This window comes from Oncorhynchus kisutch, linkage group LG27 (genome assembly GCF_002021735.2).
Source record: "Oncorhynchus kisutch isolate 150728-3 linkage group LG27, Okis_V2, whole genome shotgun sequence".
NCBI lineage: Eukaryota > Metazoa > Chordata > Actinopteri > Salmoniformes > Salmonidae > Oncorhynchus > Oncorhynchus kisutch.
In genome coordinates this window covers 42,678,902-42,703,946 of record NC_034200.2, presented here as the reverse complement: position 1 = coordinate 42,703,946, position 25,045 = coordinate 42,678,902, and the positions used below count along the sequence as shown (strand labels likewise).

General features: G+C 41.3%; 1 protein-coding gene across 2 annotated transcripts in view; it reads left to right on the top strand.

Moving 5' to 3' along the window:
- The window catches only part of LOC109879705 (serine/threonine-protein kinase MAK), a 52,123-nt gene extending 27,525 nt beyond the window's left edge, over positions 1-24,598 (top strand). Inside the window, exons 6-14 of one of the 2 annotated variants that reach the window (XM_020471870.2) lie at positions 740-872; positions 3,621-3,792; positions 4,721-4,888; positions 5,013-5,357; positions 9,735-9,925; positions 10,241-10,311; positions 14,098-14,208; positions 22,446-22,571; positions 23,018-24,598. In XM_020471870.2, the coding sequence (XP_020327459.1) occupies positions 740-872; positions 3,621-3,792; positions 4,721-4,888; positions 5,013-5,357; positions 9,735-9,925; positions 10,241-10,311; positions 14,098-14,208; positions 22,446-22,571; positions 23,018-23,181 (1,481 nt within the window). In that variant the 3' untranslated portion in view covers positions 23,182-24,598. Of the gene's footprint in view, positions 1-739; positions 873-3,620; positions 3,793-4,720; positions 4,889-5,012; positions 5,358-9,734; positions 9,926-10,240; positions 10,337-14,097; positions 14,209-22,445; positions 22,572-23,017 lie in introns of those variants that run through there. The other variant, XM_020471872.2, reaches the window with a different exon arrangement.
- Positions 24,599-25,045: the final 447 nt, after the last annotated feature.

Genomic DNA, 25,045 nt, shown 5'->3' with positions numbered 1-25,045 from the left:
CTCTGATTATCCCCCTTTACCCCGAAGTGTGCACTTGTTCGTTCACTCCATTTGAAGGCATTGGATTCGTGTAAGAAAAAGTGCACACTTTGGATAGAATGGGATTTAACTGAATTGGGAAGCTGTGATTGATATTCAACAGTTCCCTCTCATCAAATGCTCTTATGATAAAAGTGTGTCAATACGTTCTGTCTCCCCAAGTTACTGCCACTGTGACCTTAAACCAGAGAACCTGCTCCGTCCCCCCAGGTTACTGCCACCGTGACATTAAACCAGAGAACCTGCTCCGTCCCCCCAAGTTACTGCCACCGTGACATTAAACCAGAGAACCTGCTCCGTCCCCCCAGGTTACTGCCACCGTGACATTAAACCAGAGAACCTGCTCCGTCCCCCCAAGTTACTGCCACCGTGACATTAAACCAGAGAACCTGCTCCGTCCCCCCAAGTTACTGCCACCGTGACATTAAACCAGAGAACCTGCTCCGTCCCCCCAGGTTATTGCCACCGTGACATTAAACCAGAGAACCTGCTCCGTCCCCCCAGGTTATTGCCACCGTGACATTAAACCAGAGAACCTGCTCTGTCTCCCCAGGTTACTGCCACCGTGACATTAAACCAGAGACCCTGCTCTGTCTCCCCAGGTTACTTTCACCGTGACATTAAACCAGAGACCCTGCTCTGTCTCCCCAGGTTACTTTCACCGTGACATTAAACCAGAGACCCTGCTCTGTCTCCCCAGGTTACTTTCACCGTGACATTAAACCAGAGAACCTGCTCTGTATGGGTCCAGAGTTGGTGAAGATAGCTGACTTTGGGTTGGCCAGAGAGATACGCTCCCAGCCTCCCTACACTGAATACGTCTCAACTAGATGGTAAGATGTTTGATTTGCACACCAGTCAAAAGTTTGGACACACCTACTCACTCAAGGGTTTTTCTTTATTTAAAAAAAACTATTTTCTACATTGTAGAATAATTGTGAAGACATCAAAACTATGAAATAACACATGGAATCATGTAGTAACCAAAAAAAGTGTTAAACAAATCAAAATATATTTGAGATTCTTTGCCTTGATGACAGCTTTGCACACTCTTGGTATTCTCTCAACCAGTTTCATGAGGAATGCTTTTCCAACAGTCTTGAAGGAGTTCCCATGTATACTGAGCAATTCTTGGCTGCTTTTCCTTCACTCTGCTGTCCAACTCATCCCAAACCATCTCAACTGGGTTGAGGTCGGGTGATTGTGGAGGCCAGGTCATCTGATGCAGCACTCTATCACTCTCCTTCTTGGTCAAATAGCCCTTACACAGCCTGGAGGTGTGTTTTGGATAATTGTCCTGTTGAAAACAAATGATAGTCCCACTAAGCCCAAACCAGGTGGGATGGCGTATTGCTGTGGTAGCCATGCTGGTTCAGTGTGCCTTGATTTCTAAATAAATCAGACAGTGTCAACAGCAAAGCACACCCACACCATTACACCTCCTCCGTGCTTCACGTGGGAACCACACATGCGGAGATCATCTGTTCACCTACTCTGCGTCTCACAAAGACACGGCGGTTGGAACCAAAAATCTCACATTTGGAATCATCAGACCAAAGGACAGATTTACACTGGTCTAATGTTCATTGCTCGTGATTCTGGGCCCAAACAAGTTTCTTCTTATTATTGGTGTCCTTTAGTAGTGGTAGAAAGTTAATTATATCAAAGTAACTCTGGGTCTTCCTTTCCTGTGGCGGTCCTCATGAGAGGAGTTTCATCATAGCGCTTGATGGTTTTTGCGACTGCACTTGAAGAAACTTTCAACGTTCTTGAAATTTTCCAGATTGACTGACCTTCACGTCTTAAAGTAATGTACTGTCGTTTCTCTTTGCTTATATGAGCTGATCTTGCCATAATATGGACTTGGTCTTTTACCAAATAGGGCTGTCTTCTGTTTACCCCCTACCTTGTCACAACACAACTGATTGGCTCAAACACAAAGGAAAGAAATTCTACAAATTCACTTTTAACAAGGCACACCTGTTAATTTAAATGAATTCCAGGTGACTACCTCATGAAGCTGGTTGAGAGAATGCCAAGAGTGTGCAAAACTGTTATCAAGGCAAAGGGTGGCTACTTTGAAGAACCTCAAATTTGATTTGTTTAACACTTTTTTGGGTTACTACATGATTCCACGTGTGTTATTTCATAGTTTTGATGTCTTCACTATTATTCTACAATGTAGAAAATAGTAAAAAAAAAAAAAAAAGAACCCTGGAATAAGTAGGTGTGTCCAAACGTTTGACTGGTACTGTATAGCACGTACTGTAACAGTGGGTTCTGAGTTACGCCAGTATATTTCTGGTGAACTTTTCGCCTCTTTTAAAAAATATATTTTGGGATAATAATTATAACGATAAATAAAATACAATAAGAAGATCACATGAGAAACAAAACCACATCAAATAGCAGCAGAGATCATTTCAGAGCTTGTGCTGTTAGTTCAGATACACATGGTGAACCTCTGACCTTCAAGTGGTTTACTGAGTGAGTTTAAAGCCTGTCTGACAAAGGCAGATCTCTGCAGCATGTGAGGTGGGGCTGAACCTACGTGGTCTATACTGTTGCCTGTCTATAAAGCTGTTGTAACATGCCTTGGTCATTTCATCTGGCATGGGATTTAGAGCTCAGGGATTAAATGATTCTGACTCATCGCAATCCCTTCAAGACACAGGACAGGAATAACGTGTGTGTGTGTGTGTGTGTGTGTATACAGAGTATTCAGACCCCTCGACTTTTTACACATTTTGTTACGTTACAACCTTATTCTAAAAAAATTGTTTTTTTGCAAGTCTGGGCTCTGGCTGGGCCACTCAAGGACATTCAGTCCCGAAGCCACTCCTGCGTTTTCTTGGCTGTGCTTAGGGTTGTTGTCTTGTTGTAAGGTGAACCTTCGCCCCAGTCTGAGGTCCTGAGCGCTCTGATGCAGGTTTTCATCAAGGATCTCTCTGTAATTTGCTCCGTTCATCTTTCCCTCGATCCTGACTAGTCTCCCAGTCCCTGCTGCGGAAAAACATCCCCACAGCATGATGCTGCCACCACCATGCTTCACTGTCGGTATGGTGCCAGGTTTCCTCCAGACGTGATGCTTGGCATTCAGGCCAAAGAGTTCAATCTTGGTTTCATCAGACCAGAGAATCTTGTTTCTCATGTTCTGAGAGTCCTTTAGGTGCCTATTGGCAAACTCCAAGCGGGCTGTCATGTGCCTTTTACTGAGGAGTGGCTTCCGTCTGGCCACTCTATCATAAAGGCCTTATTGGTGGAGTGTTGCAGAGATGGTTGTCCTTCTGGAAGGTTCTCCCATCTCCACAGAGGAACTCTGGAGCTCTGTCAGAGTGACCATCAGGTTCTTGGTCACCTCCCTGACCAAGGCCCTTTTCCCCTGATTGGTCAGTTTGGCCAGGTGGCCAGCTTGGTGGTTCCAAACGTCTTCCATTTAAGAATGATAGAGGCCACTGTGTTCTTGGGGCCCTTCAATGCTGCAGAAATATTTTGGTACTCTTCCCAGATCTCTGTGCCTCGACACAAACCTGTCTCGGCTCTGTAGTCTGACAGATCCTCCTGTCTCCTCCCGTCCCCAGGTACCGCGCCCCTGAGGTTCTCCTGAGGTCACAGTCCTATAGCTCTCCTATAGACATCTGGGCAGTGGGCTGCATCATGGCAGAGCTCTACACACTCAGACCTCTGTTCCCTGGAAACAGCGAGGTGGACGAGATATTCAAGATCTGCCAGGTGCTGGGCACCATGAAGAAGGTGGGCAAGAATATTCAGTCATACATGTGCACACACACACACACACACTTGCTGAAGAGATTCAGTGGTCGATGTCCATTTCATTATCATGGCTTTCTATACTCTTATGTTGTTGTTACTGTTGCTACTGTTACTGTTGCTGCTGTTACTGTTACTGTTGCTGCTGGTACTGTTGCTGTTGCTGCTGGTACTGTTGCTGTTGTTAATGCTACTGCTGTTTCTGCTATTGTTACTGTTGCTGTTGCTGCTGTTGTTAATGCTACTACTGTTGCCGCTGTCATTACTGTTGCTGTTACGGTTGCTGCTGTTGCTGCTGTCGTTACTGTTGCTGCGATTTATTTATTTTTTACCCCATTTTCGTGGTGTCAAATTTTTTGTTACGATCTTGTCTCATCGAGAGCCATGCGTCCTCTGAAACACAACCCTGCCAAGCCGCACTGCTTCTTGACCCTGAAGCCAACCGCACTAGTGTGTCGGAGAAAACTCTGTCCAACTGACGACCAGAGTCAGCTTGCAGGTGCCCAGCCCACCACAAGTAGTCGCTAGGGCACGATGAGACAAGGAAATCCCTGCCAGACAAACCCTCCCCTAACCCGGACGACGCTGGGCCAAACCCTCCCCTAACCCGAACGACGCTGGGCCAATTGTGCGCCGCCTCATGGTTCTCCAGGTCACGGCCAGCTGCGACAAAGCCTGGGATTGAATCCGAGGCTGTAGTGACGCCTCAACTGGCTTCCCTCAGTGCCTTAGACCAAATCAAATCAAATCTAATTTTATTTGTCACATACACATGGTTAGCAGATGTTAATGCGAGTGTAGTGAAATGCTACGCCAATCGGGAGGCCCTGTTGCTGTTGTTACTGTTGCTGTTTTTTCTTGGTGCTGTTGTTGCTTACTCAACTTTCTTTCTTCATCTTCCCATTACCAGATGGACTGGCCCGAGGGCTACAACCTAGCCGCCTCGATGAACTTTCGTTTCCCCCAGTGTGTCCCGACCAGCCTGCGCTTGCTGGTCCCCAACGCCTCCAATGAGGCCCTGGTTCTGATGAGGGACATGCTGCAGTGGAACCCCCAGAAGAGACCCACTGCCATACAGGTATACATGTTAACCCTAACCCCAGAAGAGACCCACTGCCATACAGGTATACATGTTAACCCTAACCCCAGAAGAGACCCACCGCCAATGAGGATTAATATGCTGATTTCTCACTGTGTTCCAGGCTCTGAGGTACCTGTACTTCCAGGTGGGCCAGGCGTTGGGTCCTCCACCTCAGTACCTGGAGGAGCACAAATCCCAGAGCAGGACCGCAGCAGATCAGCAGGCCTCCTCTACAGAGCCCAAACCTCTCCCCCTCTGCAAGGCCGACCTCCAGACCATCTTAGAGACCCAGCCCCAGCCAACCCAGGGACAGGGCAGGGTTCAGAACCACCAGCCCCTCCAGCAGATCCACCAGCCTCAACACAACACAGACCATCACAGACACTCCAACACAGACTGGGATGGACACAGCCAGCACCAGTACCAGCCATCCCCACTCAGCCTGGTCAAACACACCCAGCCACAGGTTAGTGGTTTTGCCAGCCATCCCCACTCAGCCTGGTCAAACACCCAGACACAGGTTAGTGGTTTTGCCAGCCATCCCCACTCAGCCTGGTCAAACACCCAGACACAGGTTTGTGGTTTAGCCAGCCATCCCCACTCAGCCTGGTCAAACACCCAGCCACAGGTTCGTGGTTTAGCCAGCCATCCCCACTCAGCCTGGTCAAACACCCAGCCACAGGTTTGTGGTTTAGCCAGCCATCCCCACTCAGCCTGGGCAAACACCCAGACACAGGTTTGTGGTTTAGCCAGCCATCCCCACTCAGCCTGGGCAAACACCCAGACACAGGTCAGTGGTTTAGCCAGCCATATAGCAGTATTATCTCTATGGATTATGTGGAGATGACTCAGTACTGTAGTGGCTCTGGATCAGAGAGTCTGTTAAATGACTCAGTACTGTAGTGGCTCTGGATCAGAGAGTCTGTTAAATGACTCAGTACTGTAGTAACTCAGGATAAGAGAGTCTATTAAATGACTCAGTACTGTAGTGGCTCTGGATAAGAGAGTCTGTTAAATGACTCAGTACTGTAGTAACTCTGGATAAGAGAGTCTGTTAAATGACTCACTACTGTCGTGTCTCTGGATAAGAGAGTCTGTTAAATGACTCACTACTGTCGTGTCTCTGGATAAGAGAGTCTGTTAAATGACTCACTACTGTCGTGTCTCTGGATAGGAGAGTCTGCTATATGACTCACTACTGTCATGTCTCTGGATAGGAGAGTCTGTTAAATGACTCACTACTGTCGTGTCTCTGGATAAGAGAGTCTGCTAAATGACTCACTACTGTCGTGTCTCTGGATAAGAGAGTCTGCTAAATGGCTCACTACTGTCGTGTCTCTGGATAAGAGAGTCTGCTAAATGACTCACTACTGTCGTGTCTCTGGATAGGAGAGTCTGCTAAATGACTCACTACTGTCATGTCTCTGGATAGGAGAGTCTGCTAAATGACTCACTACTGTCGTGTCTCTGGATAAGAGAGTCTGCTAAATGACTCACTACTGTCGTGTCTCTGGATAAGAGAGTCTGCTAAATGACTCACTACTGTCGTGTCTCTGGTTAAGAGAGTCTGCTAAATGACTCACTACTGTCGTGTCTCTGGATAAGAGAGTCTGCTAAATGACTCACTACTGTCGTGTCTCTGGATAAGAGAGTCTGCTAAATGACTCACTACTGTCGTGTCTCTGGATAGGAGAGTCTGTTAAATGACTCACTACTGTCGTGTCTCTGGATAGGAGAGTCTGTTAAATGACTCACTACTGTCGTGTCTCTGGATAAGAGAGTCTGTTAAATGACTCACTACTGTAGTAACTCTGGATCAGAGAGTCTGTTAAATGACTCACTACTGTCGTGTCTCTGGATAAGAGAGTCTGTTACATGACTCACTACTGTCGTGTCTCTGGATAAGAGAGTCTGTTAAATGACTCACTACTGTAGTAACTCTGGATCAGAGAGTCTGTTAAATGACTCACTACTGTCGTGTCTCTGGATAAGAGAGTCTGTTAAATGACTCACTACTGTTGTGTCTCTGGATAAGAGAGTCTGTTAAATGACTCACTACTGTCGTGTCTCTGGATCAGAGAGTCTGTTAAATGACTCACTACTGTCGTGTCTCTGGATAAGAGAGTCTGTTAAATGACTCAGTACTGTAGTGTCTCTGGATAAGAGAGTCTGTTAAATGACTCAGTACTGTAGTGGCTCTGGATAGGAGAGTCTGTTAAATGACTCAGTACTGTAGTGGCTCTGGATAAGAGAGTCTGTTAAATGACTCAGTACTGTAGTAACTCTGGATAAGAGAGTCTGTTAAATGACTCACTACTGTCGTGTCTCTGGATAAGAGAGTCTGTTAAATGACTCACTACTGTCGTGTCTCTGGATAAGAGAGTCTGTTAAATGACTCAGTACTGTAGTGTCTCTGGATAAGAGAGTCTGTTAAATGACTCAGTACTGTAGTGGCTCTGGATAGGAGAGTCTGTTAAATGACTCAGTACTGTAGTGGCTCTGGATAAGAGAGTCTGTTAAATGACTCAGTACTGTAGTAACTCTGGATAAGAGAGTCTGTTAAATGACTCACTACTGTCGTGTCTCTGGATAAGAGAGTCTGTTAAATGACTCACTACTGTCGTGTCTCTGGATAAGAGAGTCTGCTAAATGACTCACTACTGTCGTGTCTCTGGATAAGAGAGTCTGTTAAATGACTCACTACTGTCGTGTCTCTGGATAAGAGAGTATGCTAAATGACTCACTACTGTCGTGTCTCTGGATAAGAGAGTCTGCTAAATGACTCACTACTGTCGTGTCTCTGGATAAGAGAGTCTGCTAAATGACTCACTACTGTCGTGTCTCTGGATAAGAGAGTCTGCTAAATGACTCACTACTGTCGTGTCTCTGGATAAGAGAGTCTGTTAAATGACTCACTACTGTCGTGTCTCTGGATAAGAGAGTCTGCTAAATGACTCACTACTGTCGTGTCTCTGGATAGGAGAGTCTGCTAAATGACTCACTACTGTCATGTCTCTGGATAGGAGAGTCTGTTAAATGACTCACTACTGTCGTGTCTCTGGATAAGAGAGTCTGCTAAATGACTCACTACTGTCGTGTCTCTGGATAAGAGAGTCTGCTAAATGACTCAGTACTGTAGTAAATCTGGATAAGAGAGTATGTTAAATGACTCACTACTGTCGTGTCTCTGGATAGGAGAGTCTGTTAAATGACTCACTACTGTCGTGTCTCTGGATAGGAGAGTCTGTTAAATGACTCACTACTGTCGTGTCTCTGGATAGGAGAGTCTGTTAAATGACTCACTACTGTAGTGTCTCTGGATAGGAGAGTCTGTTAAATGACTCACTACTGTAGTGTCTCTGGATAGGAGAGTCTGTTAAATGACTTCACTAGTAACTGAAAGGTTGCAAGTTCGAATCCCCGAGCTGTATATGGGGCGGAAGGGTAGCCTAGTGGTTAGAGCTAGTTCAAATCCCTGAGCTGACAAGGTAAAAATCTGTCGTTCTGCCCCTGAACAGGCAGTTAACCCACTGTTCCTAGGCCGTCATTGAAAACAAGAATTTGTTCTTAACTGACTTGCCTGGTTAAATAAAGGTAAAATAATGTTTAATGAGCTGAAATAAAAGATCACAGAATGTTTCCATAAGCACAAAAAGCTTATTTCTCTCATATTTTGTGCACAAATTTGTTTCCATCCCTGTTAGTGAACATTTCTCCTTTGCCAAGATAATCCATCCACCTGACAGGTGTGGCATATCAAGAAGCTGATTAAACAGCATGATCATTACACAGGTGCACCTTGTGCTGGGGACACTAAAAGGCCACTCTAATATGTGCAGTTTTGTCACACAACACAATGCCACAGATGCATCGAGTTTTGAGAGAGCGTGCATGCTGACTGCATGAATGTCCACTAGAGCTGTTGCCAGAGAATTGAGTGTTCATTTCTGTACCATAAGCTGTCTCCAACGTCGTTTTAGAGAACATGGCAGTAAGTCGAACCGGCCTCACAACCGCAGGCCACGTGTATGGCGTCATGTGGGTGAGCGATTTGCTGATGTCAACGTTGTGAACAGAGTGCCCCTTGGTGGGGTTACGGTATGGGCAGGCATAAGTTACAGACAACGAACACAATTGCATTTAATTTATGGTAATTTGAGACGTGACGAGATCCTGAGGTGCATTGTCGTGTCGCCATCACCTCATGTGTCAGCATGATAATGCACGGCCCCATGTCGCAAGGATCTGTAAACAATTCCTGGAAGCTGAACATGTCCCAGTTCTTCCATGGCCTGCATACTCACCAGCCATGTCACCCATTGAGCATGTTTGGGATGCTCTGGATCGACGTGTTAGACGGTGTGTTCCAGTTTCCGTCAATATCCAGCAACTTCGCACAGCCATTGAAGAGGAGTGGGACAACATTCAACAGGCCACAATCAACAGCCTGATCAACTCTATGTGAAGGAGATGTGTCGCGCTGCATGAGGCAAATGGTCACACCAGATACTGACTGGTTTTCTGATCCACACCATTACTTTATTTATTAAGGTATCTGAACAACCGATGCATATCTGTATTCCCAGTCATGTGAAATCCATAGATTAGAGCATCATTTATTTATTTCAATTGTCTGATTTTCCTTACATGAACTGTAAAATCAGTAAAATATTTGATAGTTGAAAATACAAAATACAGATTTGAACCACATTGTAGACCCCTCAAAGATGAATGAGACACTACAAGCAGTCCTAGTCAAACATGGTACAGTATTTCATTTGGAGTCTTCTATAACACATGACATCATTATCATGTAATATTTGATGTGGAACTTGTCCAACAGAAAGCCACTCCAGCGGGGTGTGAGAACACCATGTCAGGGTTCCGGAACGGTAGGAGGCGGTGGGGACAGACGTCAGTGAAGGCTGCAGACACCTGGGATGAGGTGGATGACTCTGACCTGGGCATCTCCTTCTCCAAGAAACCCAGCATCACATCTCTCAGGGACAAACACCAGGACAACGACAACTACCGGTAGGTTCTTCTGCTTCTACCCTCGTCATGCCTGGCTAGGGACTAGGGCCTTCTGCTTCTTCCCCTCATCATGCCTGGCTAGGGACTAGGTCTAGCTTTTTCTAGGCAGGTTACATGGTCAGGACAAACATAGCTGCAGACGAGACCTTGGTCTCAATAAGATTCCCAGCAACAGAATAGTTAAATACGCTGTTTTTCCTAGTGTGGTTAGGAAAACTCCTAGTTCCTAGACATGATACATTCTTGTCTTAGAAAATTACACCCACTTCCACATGTGGTTTTATATTGATTCATGTGTTGTTTGATTGTGTGTAGGTCTGCAGAGCCCAAGTCCAACACGTCATCAGTGAAGCAGCACTATCTGCACCAGTCCAGATACCTCCCTGGTAAAGTCCTGTGGTACTGAAACCGGTAGGGTCCAGATACCTTCCTGGTAAAGTCCTGAGGTACTGAAACCGGTAGGGTCCAGATACCTCCCTGGTAAAGTCCTGAGGTACTGAAACCTGGACCTCCCTGGTAAAGTCCTGTGTGACTGAAACCGGTAGGGTCCAGATACCTCCCTGATAAAGTCCTGAGGTACTGAAACCGGTAGGGTCCAGATACCTCCCTGGTAAATCCTGAGGTACTGAAACCGGTAGGGTCCAGATACCTCCCTGGTAAAGTCCTGAGGTACTGAAACCGGTAGGGTCCAGATACCTCCCTGGTAAAGTCCTGTGGTACTGAAACTGGTAGGGTCCAGATACCTCCCTGGTAAAGTCCTGTGGTACTGAAACCGGTAGGGTCCAGATACCTCCCTGGTAAAGTCCTGTGGTACTGAAACCGGTAGGGTCCAGATACCTCCCTGGTAAAGTCCTGAGGTACTGAAACCTGGACCTCCCTGGTAAAGTCCTGAGGTACTGAAACCGGTAGGGTCCAGATACCTCCCTGGTAAAGTCCTGTGGTACTGAAACCGGTAGGGTCCAGATACCTCCCTGGTAAAGTCCTGTGGTACTGAAACCGGTAGGGTCCAGATACCTCCCTGGTAAAGTCCTGTGGTACTGAAACTGGTAGGGTCCAGATACCTCCCTGTGTTGTCCCTAGTTAAATAAAGGTTCAATCAAATTAAAATTTAAAATATTACAAAATTATGGGCATTAATATGGAGTTGGTCCCCCCCCTTTGCTGCTATAACAGCCTCCACTCTTCTGGGAAGGCTTTCCACTAGATGTTGGAACATTGCTGCTATAACAGCCTCCACTCTTCTGGGAAGGCTTTCCACTAGATGTTGGAACATTGCTGCTATAACAGCCTCCACTCTTCTGGGAAGGCTTTCCACTAGATGATGGAACATTGCCGCTATAACAGCCTCCACTCTTCTGGGAAGGCTTTCCACTAGATGTTGGAACATTGCTGCTATAACAGCCTCCACTCTTCTGGGAAGGCTTTCCACTAGATGTTGGAACATTGCCGCTATAACAGCCTCCACTCTTCTGGGAAGGCTTTCCACTAGATGTTGGAACATTGCTGCTATAACAGCCTCCACTCTTCTGGGAAGGCTTTCCACTAGATGTTGGAACATTGCTGCTATAACAGTCTCCACTCTTCTGGGAAGGCTTTCCACTAGATGTTGGAACATTGCTGCTATAACAGCCTCCACTCTTCTGGGAAGGCTTTCCACTAGATGTTGGAACATTGCTGCGGGGACTTGCTTCGATTCAGCCACAAGAACACTAGTGAGGTCGAGGATTGATGTTGGGCGATTAGGCCTGGCTCCAATTCATCCCAAAGGTGTTCGATGGGGTTGAGGTCAGGGCTCTGTGCAGACCAGTCAAGTTCTTCCAAACCGATCTCGACAAACCATTTCTGTATGGACCTTGCTTTGTGCACGGGGGCATTGTCAAGCTGAAACAGGAAAAGGCCTTTCCCAAACTGTTGCCACAAAGTTGGAAGCACAGAATCGTATAGAATGTCATTGTATTCTGTAGTGTTAAGATTTCCCTTCACTGAAACTAAGGGGCCTAGCCCGAACAATGAAAAACAGCCCCAGACCAGTATTTCTCCTCCGCCAAACCCAGAGTCCAATGGCGGTGAGCTTTACACCACTCCAGCCGACACTTGGCATTGCGCATGGTGATCTTAGGCTTGTGTGCGGCTGCTTGACCATGGAAACCCATTTCATGAAGCTCCCAACGAACAGTTCTTGTGCTGACGTTGCTTCTAGAGGCAGTTTGTAACTCTGTAGTGAGTGTTGCAACCGAGGACAGACAGTTTTTACATGCTTCAGCACTTGGCGGTCCCGTTCTGTGAGCTTATGTGGCCTACCACTTTGCTGGCTGAGCTGTTGTTGCTCCTAGACGTTTCCACTTCACAATAATATCACCTACAGTTGACCGGAGCAGTTCCTGCGTTTTCTTGGCTGTGTGCTTAGGGTCGTTGTCCTGTTGGCAGGTGAACCCTTTGACGCAGTCTGAGGTCCTGAGCGCTCTGGAGCAGGTTTTCATCAAGCGTCTCTCTGTACTTTGCTCCGTTCATCTTTCCCTCGATCCTGACTAGTCTCCCAGTCCCTGCTGCTGAAATACATCCCCACAGCGTGATGCTGCCACCACCGTGCTTCACCATAGGGATGGTGCCAGGTTTCTTCCAGACGTGACGCTTGGCATTCAGGCCAAAGAGTTCAATCTTGGTTTCATCAGACCAGAGAATCTTGTTTCTCATGTTCTGAGAGACCTTTAGGTGCCTTTTGGCAAACTCCAAGTGGGTTGTCATGTGCCTTTTACTGAGGAGTGGCTTCCATCTGGCCACTCTAACATAAAGGCCTGATTGGTGGTGTGTTGCAGAGATGGTTGTCCTTCTGGAAGGTTCTCCCATATCCACAGAGGAACTCTGGCGCTCTGTCAGTGACCATCGGGTTCCTTGGTCACCTCCCCGACCAAGGCCTTCTCCCCCGATCGGTCAGTTTGGCCGGGCGGCCAGCTCTAGGAAGAGTCTTGGTGGTTCCAAACTTCTTCCATTTAAGAATGATGGAGGCCATTGTTTTTGGGGGCCTTCAATGCTGCAGATATTTTTTGGTACCCTCCCCCAAATCTGTGCCTCGACACAATCCTGTCTAGAAGCTCTACGGACAATTCCTTCAACCTCATGGCTTGGTTTTTCTGACATGCACTGTCAACTGTGGGACCTTATATAGACAGGTGTGTGCCTTTCCAAATAATTTCTAATCAATTGAATTTACCACAGCTGGACTCCAATCAAGTTGTAGAAACAGCTCAAGGGTGATCAATGGAAACAGGAAGCACCTGAGCTCAATTTAGAGTCTCATAGCAAAGGGTCTGAATATTTATAAGGTATTTTTTTAATACGTTTGCAAAAATGTCTAAAAACCTGTTTTCACTTCATCATTATGGGTTATTGTATGTAGATTGAGAATGTATGTATGTAATACATTGTAGAATAAGGCTGTAATGTAACAAAATGTGGAAGAAGTCAAGGGGTCTGAATACTTTCTCAATGCACTGTGCTCCTAAAAACCAATGAAGAGATGGCAGGACTCTGTTCTATAGAACCATTGGCGTCGGTAATGGGGATCCTCATAAACCAATGAAGAGATGGCAGGACTCTGTTCTATAGAACCATTGGCGTCGGTAATGGGGATCCTCATAAATCAGGCAGGACTCTGTTCTATAGAACCATTGGTGTCGGTATTGGGGATCCCATTATGGGGTATTGTGATGTCATTATGGGGTATTGTGATGTCATTATGGGGTATTGTGTGTAGATTGATGCGGGAAAAAAACAATTCAATCCATTTTAGAATAAGGCTGTAATGTAACAAAATGTGGAAGAAGTCAAGGGGTCTGAATACTTTCTGAATGCACTGTAGATACATTTGTTACCTGTCCTGTGCTCAACCAAGTCTCTCTCTCTGTTCTATCTCTCTGTCCTCTCTCTGTCCTCTCACTCTCTCTGTCCTCTCTCTGTTCTCTCTCTCTCTGTCCTCTCTGTTCCTCTCTCTCTGTCGTGTCTCTCTCTCTCTGTCCTCTCTCTCTCTCTCTGTCGTCTCTCTCTCTGTCGTCTCTCTCTCTCTGTCGTCTCTCTGTCGTCTCTCTCTCTCTGTCGTCTCTCTCTCTCTGTCGTCTCTCTCTCTCTGTCGTCTCTCTCTCTCTCTCTGTCATCTCTCCCTCGGTCTGTTTCAGGCGTGAACCCTAAGACCAACAAGAGCAGCTTTCAGCAGCAGCCTGGAAGGAGTGTGTGGGCCAACTCCTCTTTAACCAGGGCACAGGGAGCAGGACTGCCACTTACTAAAGGTAAGAATAATTCACATCACTGATTATTCCTTTATTACACAAATATAGTACAGTCAAATCCCATTCATGTCCATCTTGATTGTCCCAGTAGGGACATTCATTCTACATCCAGGAGTTTACAAAATATACTATACGTGTACAGCATATAGTTACACTTGACAAGGTGTTAAAAACACTTCTTCTGACCAATGTCTCTATCATAATCCATTCAAAAGTGATTGGGTATTTTACCCTTGTGGGATGGCCTGAATTAGGGTGACTAAATCAGTGGAGGCCAGAGAGAAGAAGTGGTAAAAAATCAGGAAAATTACACCATTCCTTTATTCATGACATCAGGAGAAAGTATAAAATCCTTCACTCCAGTCGGGAGATCAAATGTCTGTTAGCAGTAGGAGATCAAATGTCTGTTAGCAGATAGCAGTAGGAGATCAAATGTCTGATAGCAGTAGGAGATCAAATGTCTGTTAGCAGATAGCAGTAGGAGATCAAATGTCTGATAGCAGTAGGAGATCAAATGTCTGTTAGCAGTAGAAGATCAAATGTCTGTTAGCAGTAGGAGATCAAATGTCTGTTAGCAGTAGGAGATCAAATGTCTGTTAGCAGTAGGAGATCAAATGTCTGTCATCGGATAGCAGTAGGGGATCAAATGTCTGTTAGCAGTAGGAGATCAAATGTCTGTTAGCAGTAGGAGATCAAATGTCTGATAGCAGTAGGAGATCAAATGTCTGATAGCAGTAGGAGATCAAATGTCTGTCATCAGATAGCAGTAGGAGATCAAATGTCTGATAGCAGTAGAAGATAGCAGTAGGAGATCAAATGTCTGTCATCGGATAGCAGTAGGAGATCAAATGTCTGTTAGCAGTAGGAGATCAAATGTCTGATAGCAGTAGGAGATCAAATGTCTGATAGCAGTAGGAGATCAAATGTCTGTTAGCAGTAGGGGATCAAATGTATGTCATCAGATAGCAGTAGGAGATCAAATGTCTGTCATCAGATAGCAGTAGGGGATCAAATGTCTGTCATCAGATAGCAGTAGGAGATCAAATGTCTGATAGCAGTAGGAGATCAAATGTCTGTTAGCAGTAGAATATCAAATGTCTGTTAGCAGTAGAAGATCAAATGTCTGTTAGCAGTAGAAGATCAAATGTCTGTCATCAGATAGCAGTAGGAGATCAAATGTCTGTCATCTGATAGCAGTAGGAGATCAAATGTCTGTTAGCAGTAGAAGATCAAATGTCTGATAGCAGTAGGAGATCAAATGTCTGTAAGCAGTAGGAGATCAAATGTCTGTTAGCAGTAGGAGATCAAATGTCTGATAGCAGTAGGAGATCAAATGTCTGTCATCAGATAGCAGTAGGAGATCAAATGTCTGTCATCGGATAGCAGTAGGAGATCAAATGTCTGTCATCGGATAGCAGTAGGAGACAAATGTCTGATAGCAGTAGGAGATCAAATGTCTGTCATCGGATAGCAGTAGGAGACAAATGTCTGATAGCAGTAGGAGATCAAATGTCTGTCATCAGATAGCAGTAGGAGATCAAATGTCTGATAGCAGTAGGGGATCAAATGTCTGTCATCAGATAGCAGTAGGGGATCAAATGTCTGTCATCGGATAGCAGTAGGAGATCAAATGTCTGTTAGCAGTAGGAGATCAAATGTCTGTCATCAGATAGCAGTAGGAGATCAAATGTCTGATAGCAGTAGGGGATCAAATGTCTGATAGCAGTAGGGGTTCAAATGTCTGATAGCAGTAGGAGATCAAATGTCTGTTAGCAGTAGGAGATCAAATGTCTGTCATCAGATAGCAGTAGGAGATCAAATGTCTGATAGCAGTAGGGGTTCAAATGTCTCATCAGATAGCAGTAGGGGATCAAATGTCTGTCATCGGATAGCAGTAGGAGATCAAATGTCTGTTAGCAGTAGGAGATCAAATGTCTGTCATCAGATAGCAGTAGGAGATCAAATGTCTGATAGCAGTAGGGGCTCAAATGTCTGATAGCAGTAGGGGTTCAAATGTCTGATAGCAGTAGGAGATCAAATGTCTGTTAGCAGTAGGAGATCAAATGTCTAATAGCAGTAGGGGATCAAATGTCTGTCATCAGATAGCAGTAGGAGATCAAATGTCTGTTAGCAGTAGGAGATCAAATGTCTGTCATCTGATAGCAGTAGGAGATCAAATGTCTGATAGCAGTAGGAGATCAAATGTCTGATAGCAGTAGGGGATCAAATGTCTGTTAGCAGTAGGAGATCAAATGTCTGATAGCAGTAGGAGATCAAATGTCTGATAGCAGTAGGAGATCAAATGTCTGATAGCAGTAGGATATCAAATGTCTAATAGCAGTAGGGGATCAAATGTCTGTCATCAGATAGCAGTAGGAGATCAATGTATGTTAGCAGTAGGAGATCAAATGTCTGATAGCAGTAGGAGATCAAATGTCTGATAGCAGTAGGAGATCAAATGTCTGTTAGCAGTAGGAGATAGCAGTAGGGAGATCAAATGTCTGTTAGCAGTAGGAGATAGCAGTAGGGAGATCAAATGTCTGATATCAGACAGCAGTAGGAGATATATACAGGGGGTACCGGTACATAGTCAATGTGCCGGTTAGTCAATGTGCCGGTTAGTCAATGTGCCGGTTAGTCAATGTGCCGGTTAGTTGAGGTAATTGAAGTAATATGTATATGTTGGTAGAGTTACTATATAAGTGACTATGCATAGATAATAACAGAGAGTAGCAGTGGTGTAAAATAGGGCATGGGGGAGGGGCAATGCAAATAGTCTGGGTAGCCATTTGATGAGATGTTCAGGAGTCTTATGGCTTGGTGGTAGAAGCTGTTTAGAAGCCACTTGGACCTAGACTTGGCGCTCTGGTACCGATTGCTGTGTGGTAGCAGAGAGAACAGTCTATGACTAGGGTGGCTGGAGTCTTTGACAATTTTTAGGGCCTTCCTCTGACACCGCCTGGTATAGAGGTCCTGGATGTCAGGAAGCTTGGCCCCGGTGATGTACTGGAGCACACGCACTACCCTCTGTAGCGCCTTGCGGTCGGAGGCCGAGCAGTTGCCATACCAGGCAGTGATGGAACGAGTCAGGATGCTCTCCATGGTGTAGCTGTAGAACCGTTTAATGAACCTAGTATTGTCATATAGACTATTTAGTGAATAGTTCATATTTCGTGGACAGACATAGTTTACGTGAGATTTTAGTTCTGCTTGTCGATTAGTGAATAGTAGTTTAATGTAGACTATATAGATTAGTGAATAGTAATCTCATGTAGACTATATAGATTAGTGAATAGTAATCTCATATACTATTTAGTGAATAGTTAATCTCATAGACTATTTAGTGAATAGTTAATCTCATAGACTATTTAGTGAATAGTTAATCTCATAGACTATTTAGTGAATAGTAATCTCATAGACTATTTAGTGAATAGTAATCTCATAGACTATTTAGTGAATAGTTAATCTCATAGACTATTTAGTGAATAGTTAATCTCATAGACTATTTAGTGAATAGTTAATCTCATAGACTATATAGATTAATGAATAGTAATCTCATAGACTATTTAGTGAATAGTTAATCTCATAGACTATTTAGTGAATAGTTAATCTCATAGACTATATAGATTAATGAATAGTAATCTCATATACTATTTAGTGAATAGTAATCTCATGTAGACTATTTAGATTAGTGAATAGTAATCTCATGTAGACTATATAGATTAGTGAATAGTAATCTCATATACTATTTAGTGAATAGTAATCTCATAGACTATTTAGTGAATAGTAATCTCATATACTATTTAGTGAATAGTAATCTCATAGACTATTTAGTGAATAGTTAATCTCATAGACTATTTAGTGAATAGTAATCTCATAGACTATTTAGTGAATAGTTAATCTCATAGACTATTTAGTGAATAGTTAATCTCATAGACTATTTAGTGAATAGTAATCTCATAGACTATTTAGTGAATAGTAATCTCAGACTATTTAGTGAATAGTAATCTCATAGACTATTTAGTGAATAGTTAATCTCATAGACTATTTAGTGAATAGTTAATCTCATAGACTATTTAGTGAATAGTAATCTCATAGACTATTTAGTGAATAGTTAATCTCATAGACTATTTAGTGAATAGTTAATCTCATAGACTATTTAGTGAATAGTAATCTCATAGACTATTTAGTGAATAGTAATCTCATAGACTATTTAGTGAATAGTAATCTCATAGACTATTTAGTGAATAGTAATCTCATAGACTATTTAGTGAATAGTAATCTCATAGACTATTTAGTGAATAGTAATCTCATAGACTATTTAGTGAATAGTAATCTCATAGACTATTTAGTGAATAGTAATCTCATAGACTATTTAGTGAATAGTAATCTCATAGACTATTTAGTGAATAGTTAATCTCATAGACTATTTAGTGAATAGTTAATCTCATAGACTATTTAGTGAATAGTTAATCTCATAGACTATTTAGTGAATAGTTAATCTCATAGACTATTTAGTGAATAGTTAATCTCATAGACTATTTAGTGAATAGTTAATCTCATAGACTATTTAGTGAATAGTTAATCTCATAGACTATTTAGTGAATAGTAATCTCATAGACGATTTAGTGAATAGTAATCTCATAGACTATTTAGTGAATAGTAATCTCAGACTATTTAGTGAATAGTAATCTCAGACTATTTAGTGAATAGTAATCTCATAGATGATTTAGTGAATAGTAATCTCATAGACGATTTAGTGAATAGTAATCTCAAACTATTTAGTGAATAGTAATCTCAGACTATTTAGTGAATAGTAATCTCATAGACTATTTAGTGAATAGTTAATCTCATAGACTATTTAGTGAATAGTTAATCTCATAGACTATTTAGTGAATAGTAATCTCAGACTATTTAGATTAGTGAATAGTTAATCTCATAGACTATTTAGTGAATAGTTAATCTCATAGACTATTTAGTGAATAGTTAATCTCATAGACTATTTAGTGAATAGTTAATCTCATAGACTATTTAGTGAATAGTAATCTCATAGACTATTTAGTGAATAGTAATCTCATAGACTATTTAGTGAATAGTAATCTCATAGACGATTTAGTGAATAGTAATCTCATAGACGATTTAGTGAATAGTAATCTCATAGACTATTTAGTGAATAGTAATCTCATAGACTATTTAGTGAATAGTTAATCTCATAGACTATTTAGTGAATAGTAATCTCATAGACTATTTAGTGAATAGTAATCTCATAGACTATTTAGTGAATAGTAATCTCATAGACTATTTAGTGAATAGTAATCTCATAGACTATTTAGTGAATAGTAATCTCATAGACTATTTAGTGAATAGTAATCTCATAGACTATTTAGTGAATAGTAATTTTATAGACTATTTAGTGAATAGTAATCTCATAGACGATTTAGTGAATAGTAATCTCATAGACTATTTAGTGAATAGTAATCTCAGACTATTTAGTGAATAGTAATCTCAGACTATTTAGTGAATAGTAATCTCATAGATGATTTAGTGAATAGTAATCTCATAGACGATTTAGTGAATAGTAATCTCAAACTATTTAGTGAATAGTAATCTCAGACTATTTAGTGAATAGTAATCTCATAGACTATTTAGTGAATAGTTAATCTCATAGACTATTTAGTGAATAGTTAATCTCATAGACTATTTAGTGAATAGTAATCTCATAGACTATTTAGTGAATAGTTAATCTCATAGACTATTTAGTGAATAGTAATCTCAGACTATTTAGTGAATAGTAATCTCATAGACTATTTAGTGAATAGTTAATCTCATAGACTATTTAGTGAATAGTAATCTCATAGACTATTTAGTGAATAGTAATTTTATAGACTATTTAGTGAATAGTAATCTCATAGACGATTTAGTGAATAGTAATCTCATAGACTATTTAGTGAATAGTTAATCTCATAGACTATTTAGTGAATAGTAATCTCATAGACTATTTAGTGAATAGTTAATCTCATAGACTATTTAGTGAATAGTAATCTCATAGACTATTTAGTGAATAGTAATTTTATAGACTATTTAGTGAATAGTAATCTCATAGACGATTTAGTGAATAGTAATCTCATAGACTATTTAGTGAATAGTAATCTCAGACTATTTAGTGAATAGTAATCTCAGACTATTTAGTGAATAGTAATCTCATAGATGATTTAGTGAATAGTAATCTCATAGACGATTTAGTGAATAGTAATCTCAAACTATTTAGTGAATAGTAATCTCAGACTATTTAGTGAATAGTAATCTCATAGACTATTTAGTGAATAGTTAATCTCATAGACTATTTAGTGAATAGTTAATCTCATAGACTATTTAGTGAATAGTAATCTCATAGACTATTTAGTGAATAGTTAATCTCATAGACTATTTAGTGAATAGTTAATCTCATAGACTATTTAGTGAATAGTAATCTCATAGACTATTTAGTGAATAGTTAATCTCATAGACTATTTAGTGAATAGTTAATCTCATAGACTATTTAGTGAATAGTTAATCTCATAGACTATTTAGTGAATAGTAATCTCATAGACGATTTAGTGAATAGTAATCTCATAGACTATTTAGTGAATAGTAATCTCAAGTAGACTATTTAGATTAATGAATAGTTATCACATAAACCGTTTAGTGAATAGTTAATCTCATAGACTATTTAGTGAATAGTTAATCTCATAGACTATTTAGTGAATAGTTAATCTCATGTAGACTATTTAGATTAGTGAATAGTAATCTCATGTAGACTATTTAATGAATAGTAATCTCATGTAGACTATTTAAAGAATAATAATCTCATAGACTATTTAGTGAATAGTAATCTCATAGACTATTTAGTGAATAGTAATCTCATAGACTATTTAGTGAATAGTAATCTCATAGACGATTTAGTGAATAGTAATCTCATAGACGATTTAGTGAATAGTAATCTCATAGACTATTTAGTGAATAGTAATCTCATAGACTATTTAGTGAATAGTTAATCTCATAGACTATTTAGTGAATAGTAATCTCATAGACTATTTAGTGAATAGTAATCTCATAGACTATTTAGTGAATAGTAATCTCATAGACTATTTAGTGAATAGTAATTTTATAGACTATTTAGTGAATAGTAATCTCAGACTATTTAGATTAGTGAATAGTAATCTCAGACTATTTAGTGAATAGTAATCTCATAGATGATTTAGTGAATAGTAATCTCATAGATGATTTAGTGAATAGTAATCTCATAGACTATTTAGTGAATAGTAATCTCATAGACTATTTAGTGAATAGTAATCTCAGACTATTTAGTGAATAGTAATCTCAGACTATTTAGTGAATAGTAATCTCATAGACTATTTAGTGAATGGTTAATCTCATAGACTATTTCATAAATAGTAATCTCATATACTATTTCGTGAATAGTAATCTCATAGACTATTTAGTGAATAGTAATCTCATAGACTATTTAGTGAATAGTAATCTCATAGACTATTTAGTGAATAGTTAGTCTCATAGACTATTTAGTGAATAGTAATCTCATAGACTATTTAGTGAATAGTAATCTCATAGACTATTTAGTAAATAGTTAATCTCATAGAGTATTTAGTGAATAGTAATCTCATAGACTATTTAGTGAATAGTTAATCTCATAGACTATTTAGTGAATAGTTAATCTCATAGACTATTTAGTGAAAAGTTAATCTCATAGACTATTTAGTGAATGGTTAATCTCATAGACTATTTAGTGAAAAGTTAATCTCATAGACTATTTAGTGAATGGTTAATCTCATAGACTATTTCATGAATAGTAATCTCATAGACTATTTCGTGAATAGTAATCTCATAGACTATTTAGTGAATAGTAATCTCATAGACTATTTAGTGAATAGTAATCTCATAGACTATTTATTGAATAGTAATCTCATAGACGATTTAGTGAATAGTTAATCTCATAGACTATTTAGTGAATAGTTAATCTCATAGACTATTTAGTGAATAGTTAATCTCATAGACTATTTAGTGAATAGTTAATCTCATAGACTATTTAGTGAATAGTTAATCTCATAGACTATTTAGTGAATAGTTAATCTCATAGACTATTTAGTGAATAGTTAGTCTCTAGTTTGAGACATATAGGAATAGCTGTAATATTCGTGCTGTTTGGTTTATTGATGTTAAAGAGTGTTATTTATTTCCAGATAACTTCCTGAGTAACACCTACAACCCTGCCAGCAGTAGCAGTTACACGTCATCGTTTCAGAAGGAGATGGGATCAGCTGGACACAGGACCCATCACCTAGCAACCGTAGGAGGCAACTCTGCTAGTAAGTCTCATCTCACCAGACCAGACCAGACCAGACAGACAGGCAGACATGATGGTTTAAGTGCCATTTATTTACACTATTCACACAAAAAAAACTCTACTCTATCTTCCATGTCTTTGTTTCCTTAACTTCCTCTGTCTTTCTGAACTATTTTCCTAGTTGACCTGAATGAGACTCCGGGGTTGGGTTGAGGAGACAGAATGAGACTCCTGGGTTGTGTTGAGGAGACAGAATGAGACTCCTGGGTTGAGGAGACAGAATGAGACTCCTGGGTTGTGTTGAGGAGACAGAATGAGACTCCTGGGTTGTGTTGAGGAGACAGAATGAGACTCCTGGGTTATGTTGAGGAGACAGAATGAGACTCCTGGGTTGTGTTGAGGAGACAGAATGAGACTCCTGGGTTGTGTTGAGCTTCCTGCTCTAACTTCTCCACTTTGATCTGACAGAGTACGAGGGATGGAAGACCAAGTCCATGAATCCTCAGATCCCTGGATCTTCTAGCCTCAACAGCAACAGTGGAGGGAAGATCACCTCGTCCAGACCTCCTCCTATCCAGCCTGTTCACGGACGGGTGGACTGGGCCACCAAGTACGGAGGAGGCCACCGGTAGCACAGCCCACTATAGCCATATGACTGAGAAGAGTACCCATTGACCCCACTATAGCCATATGACTGAGAAGAGTACCCATTGACCCCACTATAGCCATATGACTGAGAAGAGTACCCATTGATTCCACTGTAGCCATATGTCTGAGAAGAGTACCCATTGACCCCACTGTAGCCATATGACTGAGAAGAGTACCCATTGACCCCACTATAGCCATATGACTGAGAAGAGTACCCATTGACCCCACTGTAGCCATATGACTGAGAAGAGTACCCATTGACCCCACTATAGCCATATGACTGAGAAGAGTACCCATTGATCCCACTATAGCTATATGACTGAGAAGAGTACCCATTGACGGTGTACTTCCTGAATTGAAATGGAATTGGCTCCGACCCTGGTGGGCATTAGAACAGTCAGAACCGTTTCCCCCTATTCAGAATCAACTCCGAGGAAGATTTCAATTTCCTGCAGAGCACCGTGAGTGGAGGGACACTCCAACTAGAGAGAAGAGGGACTATTTCCTGCAGAGCATCGTGAGCGGAGGGACACTCCAACTAGAGAGAAGAGGGACTGTTTCCTGCAGAGCACCGTGAGTGGAGGGACACTCCAACTAGAGAGAAGAGGGACTATTTCCTGCAGAGCACCATGAGCGGAGGGACACTCCAACTAGAGAGAAGAGGGACTGGTCATAGGTCGTGGACTATGAAGGGTTCCATTTGGGACTACAGGATGTGATGTCATGTAGCTAGCTAGCATCGTTCCAGTCGGTGTACTGTACAATATTTCAGCATTACCTTCAATACATGTTCGTTATTCTTTTTCTAGATTTAGGTGAGAGTTGACTAAAAATAAAAGTATTATTTACTACTGAAGCAGCCAATGAGTTCAAGTTATCCATTATCCATACTTATTTTCTGTAAGGTAACATTTGTCTGTATATCAAATATAAGTTTTGTTCATAAAAAAAAAAGTGCCCAAAAAAAAGCTTGGTCTGGACATTTCTTGAGAAAAAAATCTTTGATAAAAGTCCTTATCGGTATTTTCTTCTTGCTGAATACTTTTCCGTGTCATTGTATGAGGAGAAGAACCTATTGTTTTGCATTTTCTATGTCTTTATTTAGATTTATAGTCAAATAAATTGTTGATTTTTTTGTAAAGATTTTTTTTTTTTAGATTACACATTTTCAAAATTAATAACTATTAAAATGTAGTACATTGACAAAGAACAACAGTGAATCATTCTCTGGACAGACACTCTGAGACAAACTTTCATGAATATGGGTATTTTCATACATGTATATGCTTGTCTAGAGAGGTTTCATTTGTCAGTGTTTCTTTACATGAATGTCAATTATGGCATCAAATTACTGTGTATATAAAATACGTAAACAGCGAATATTAAACATTGAAATTCCTAGATTGTACCCATTTATGAGTTATGTGAATTGTCTTAAAGACGCGTCAGAGTTTTATGTGTCCCCAACCAATTTAAAAAATATATATATTTTGTACATAATGTTGCCACTACCATCTCTTATGACCAAAAATAACTTCTGGACATCAGGACTGCGATTACTCACTACGGACTGGCGGAATCCTTTTTTTCCTTTAAACGAGTCTGACGAGCCCGCCGTGAACGACATACTGCTTTCTCGGGAACAGGCCCAGATCCCCGTGATTTGCATGAAGAGGAGGTGGAGATAAAGGGGCCAAAGGGCGGGCTGCCTTCTGAGAATTCTTAGGTGATCGAATAAACCCCCACTTCCTTCCATTCTGCTAGGAAACATGCAATCTTTGGAAAATAAAATAGATGACCTACGCAGAATATAAAACTACCAACATGACATTCAAAACTGTAATATCT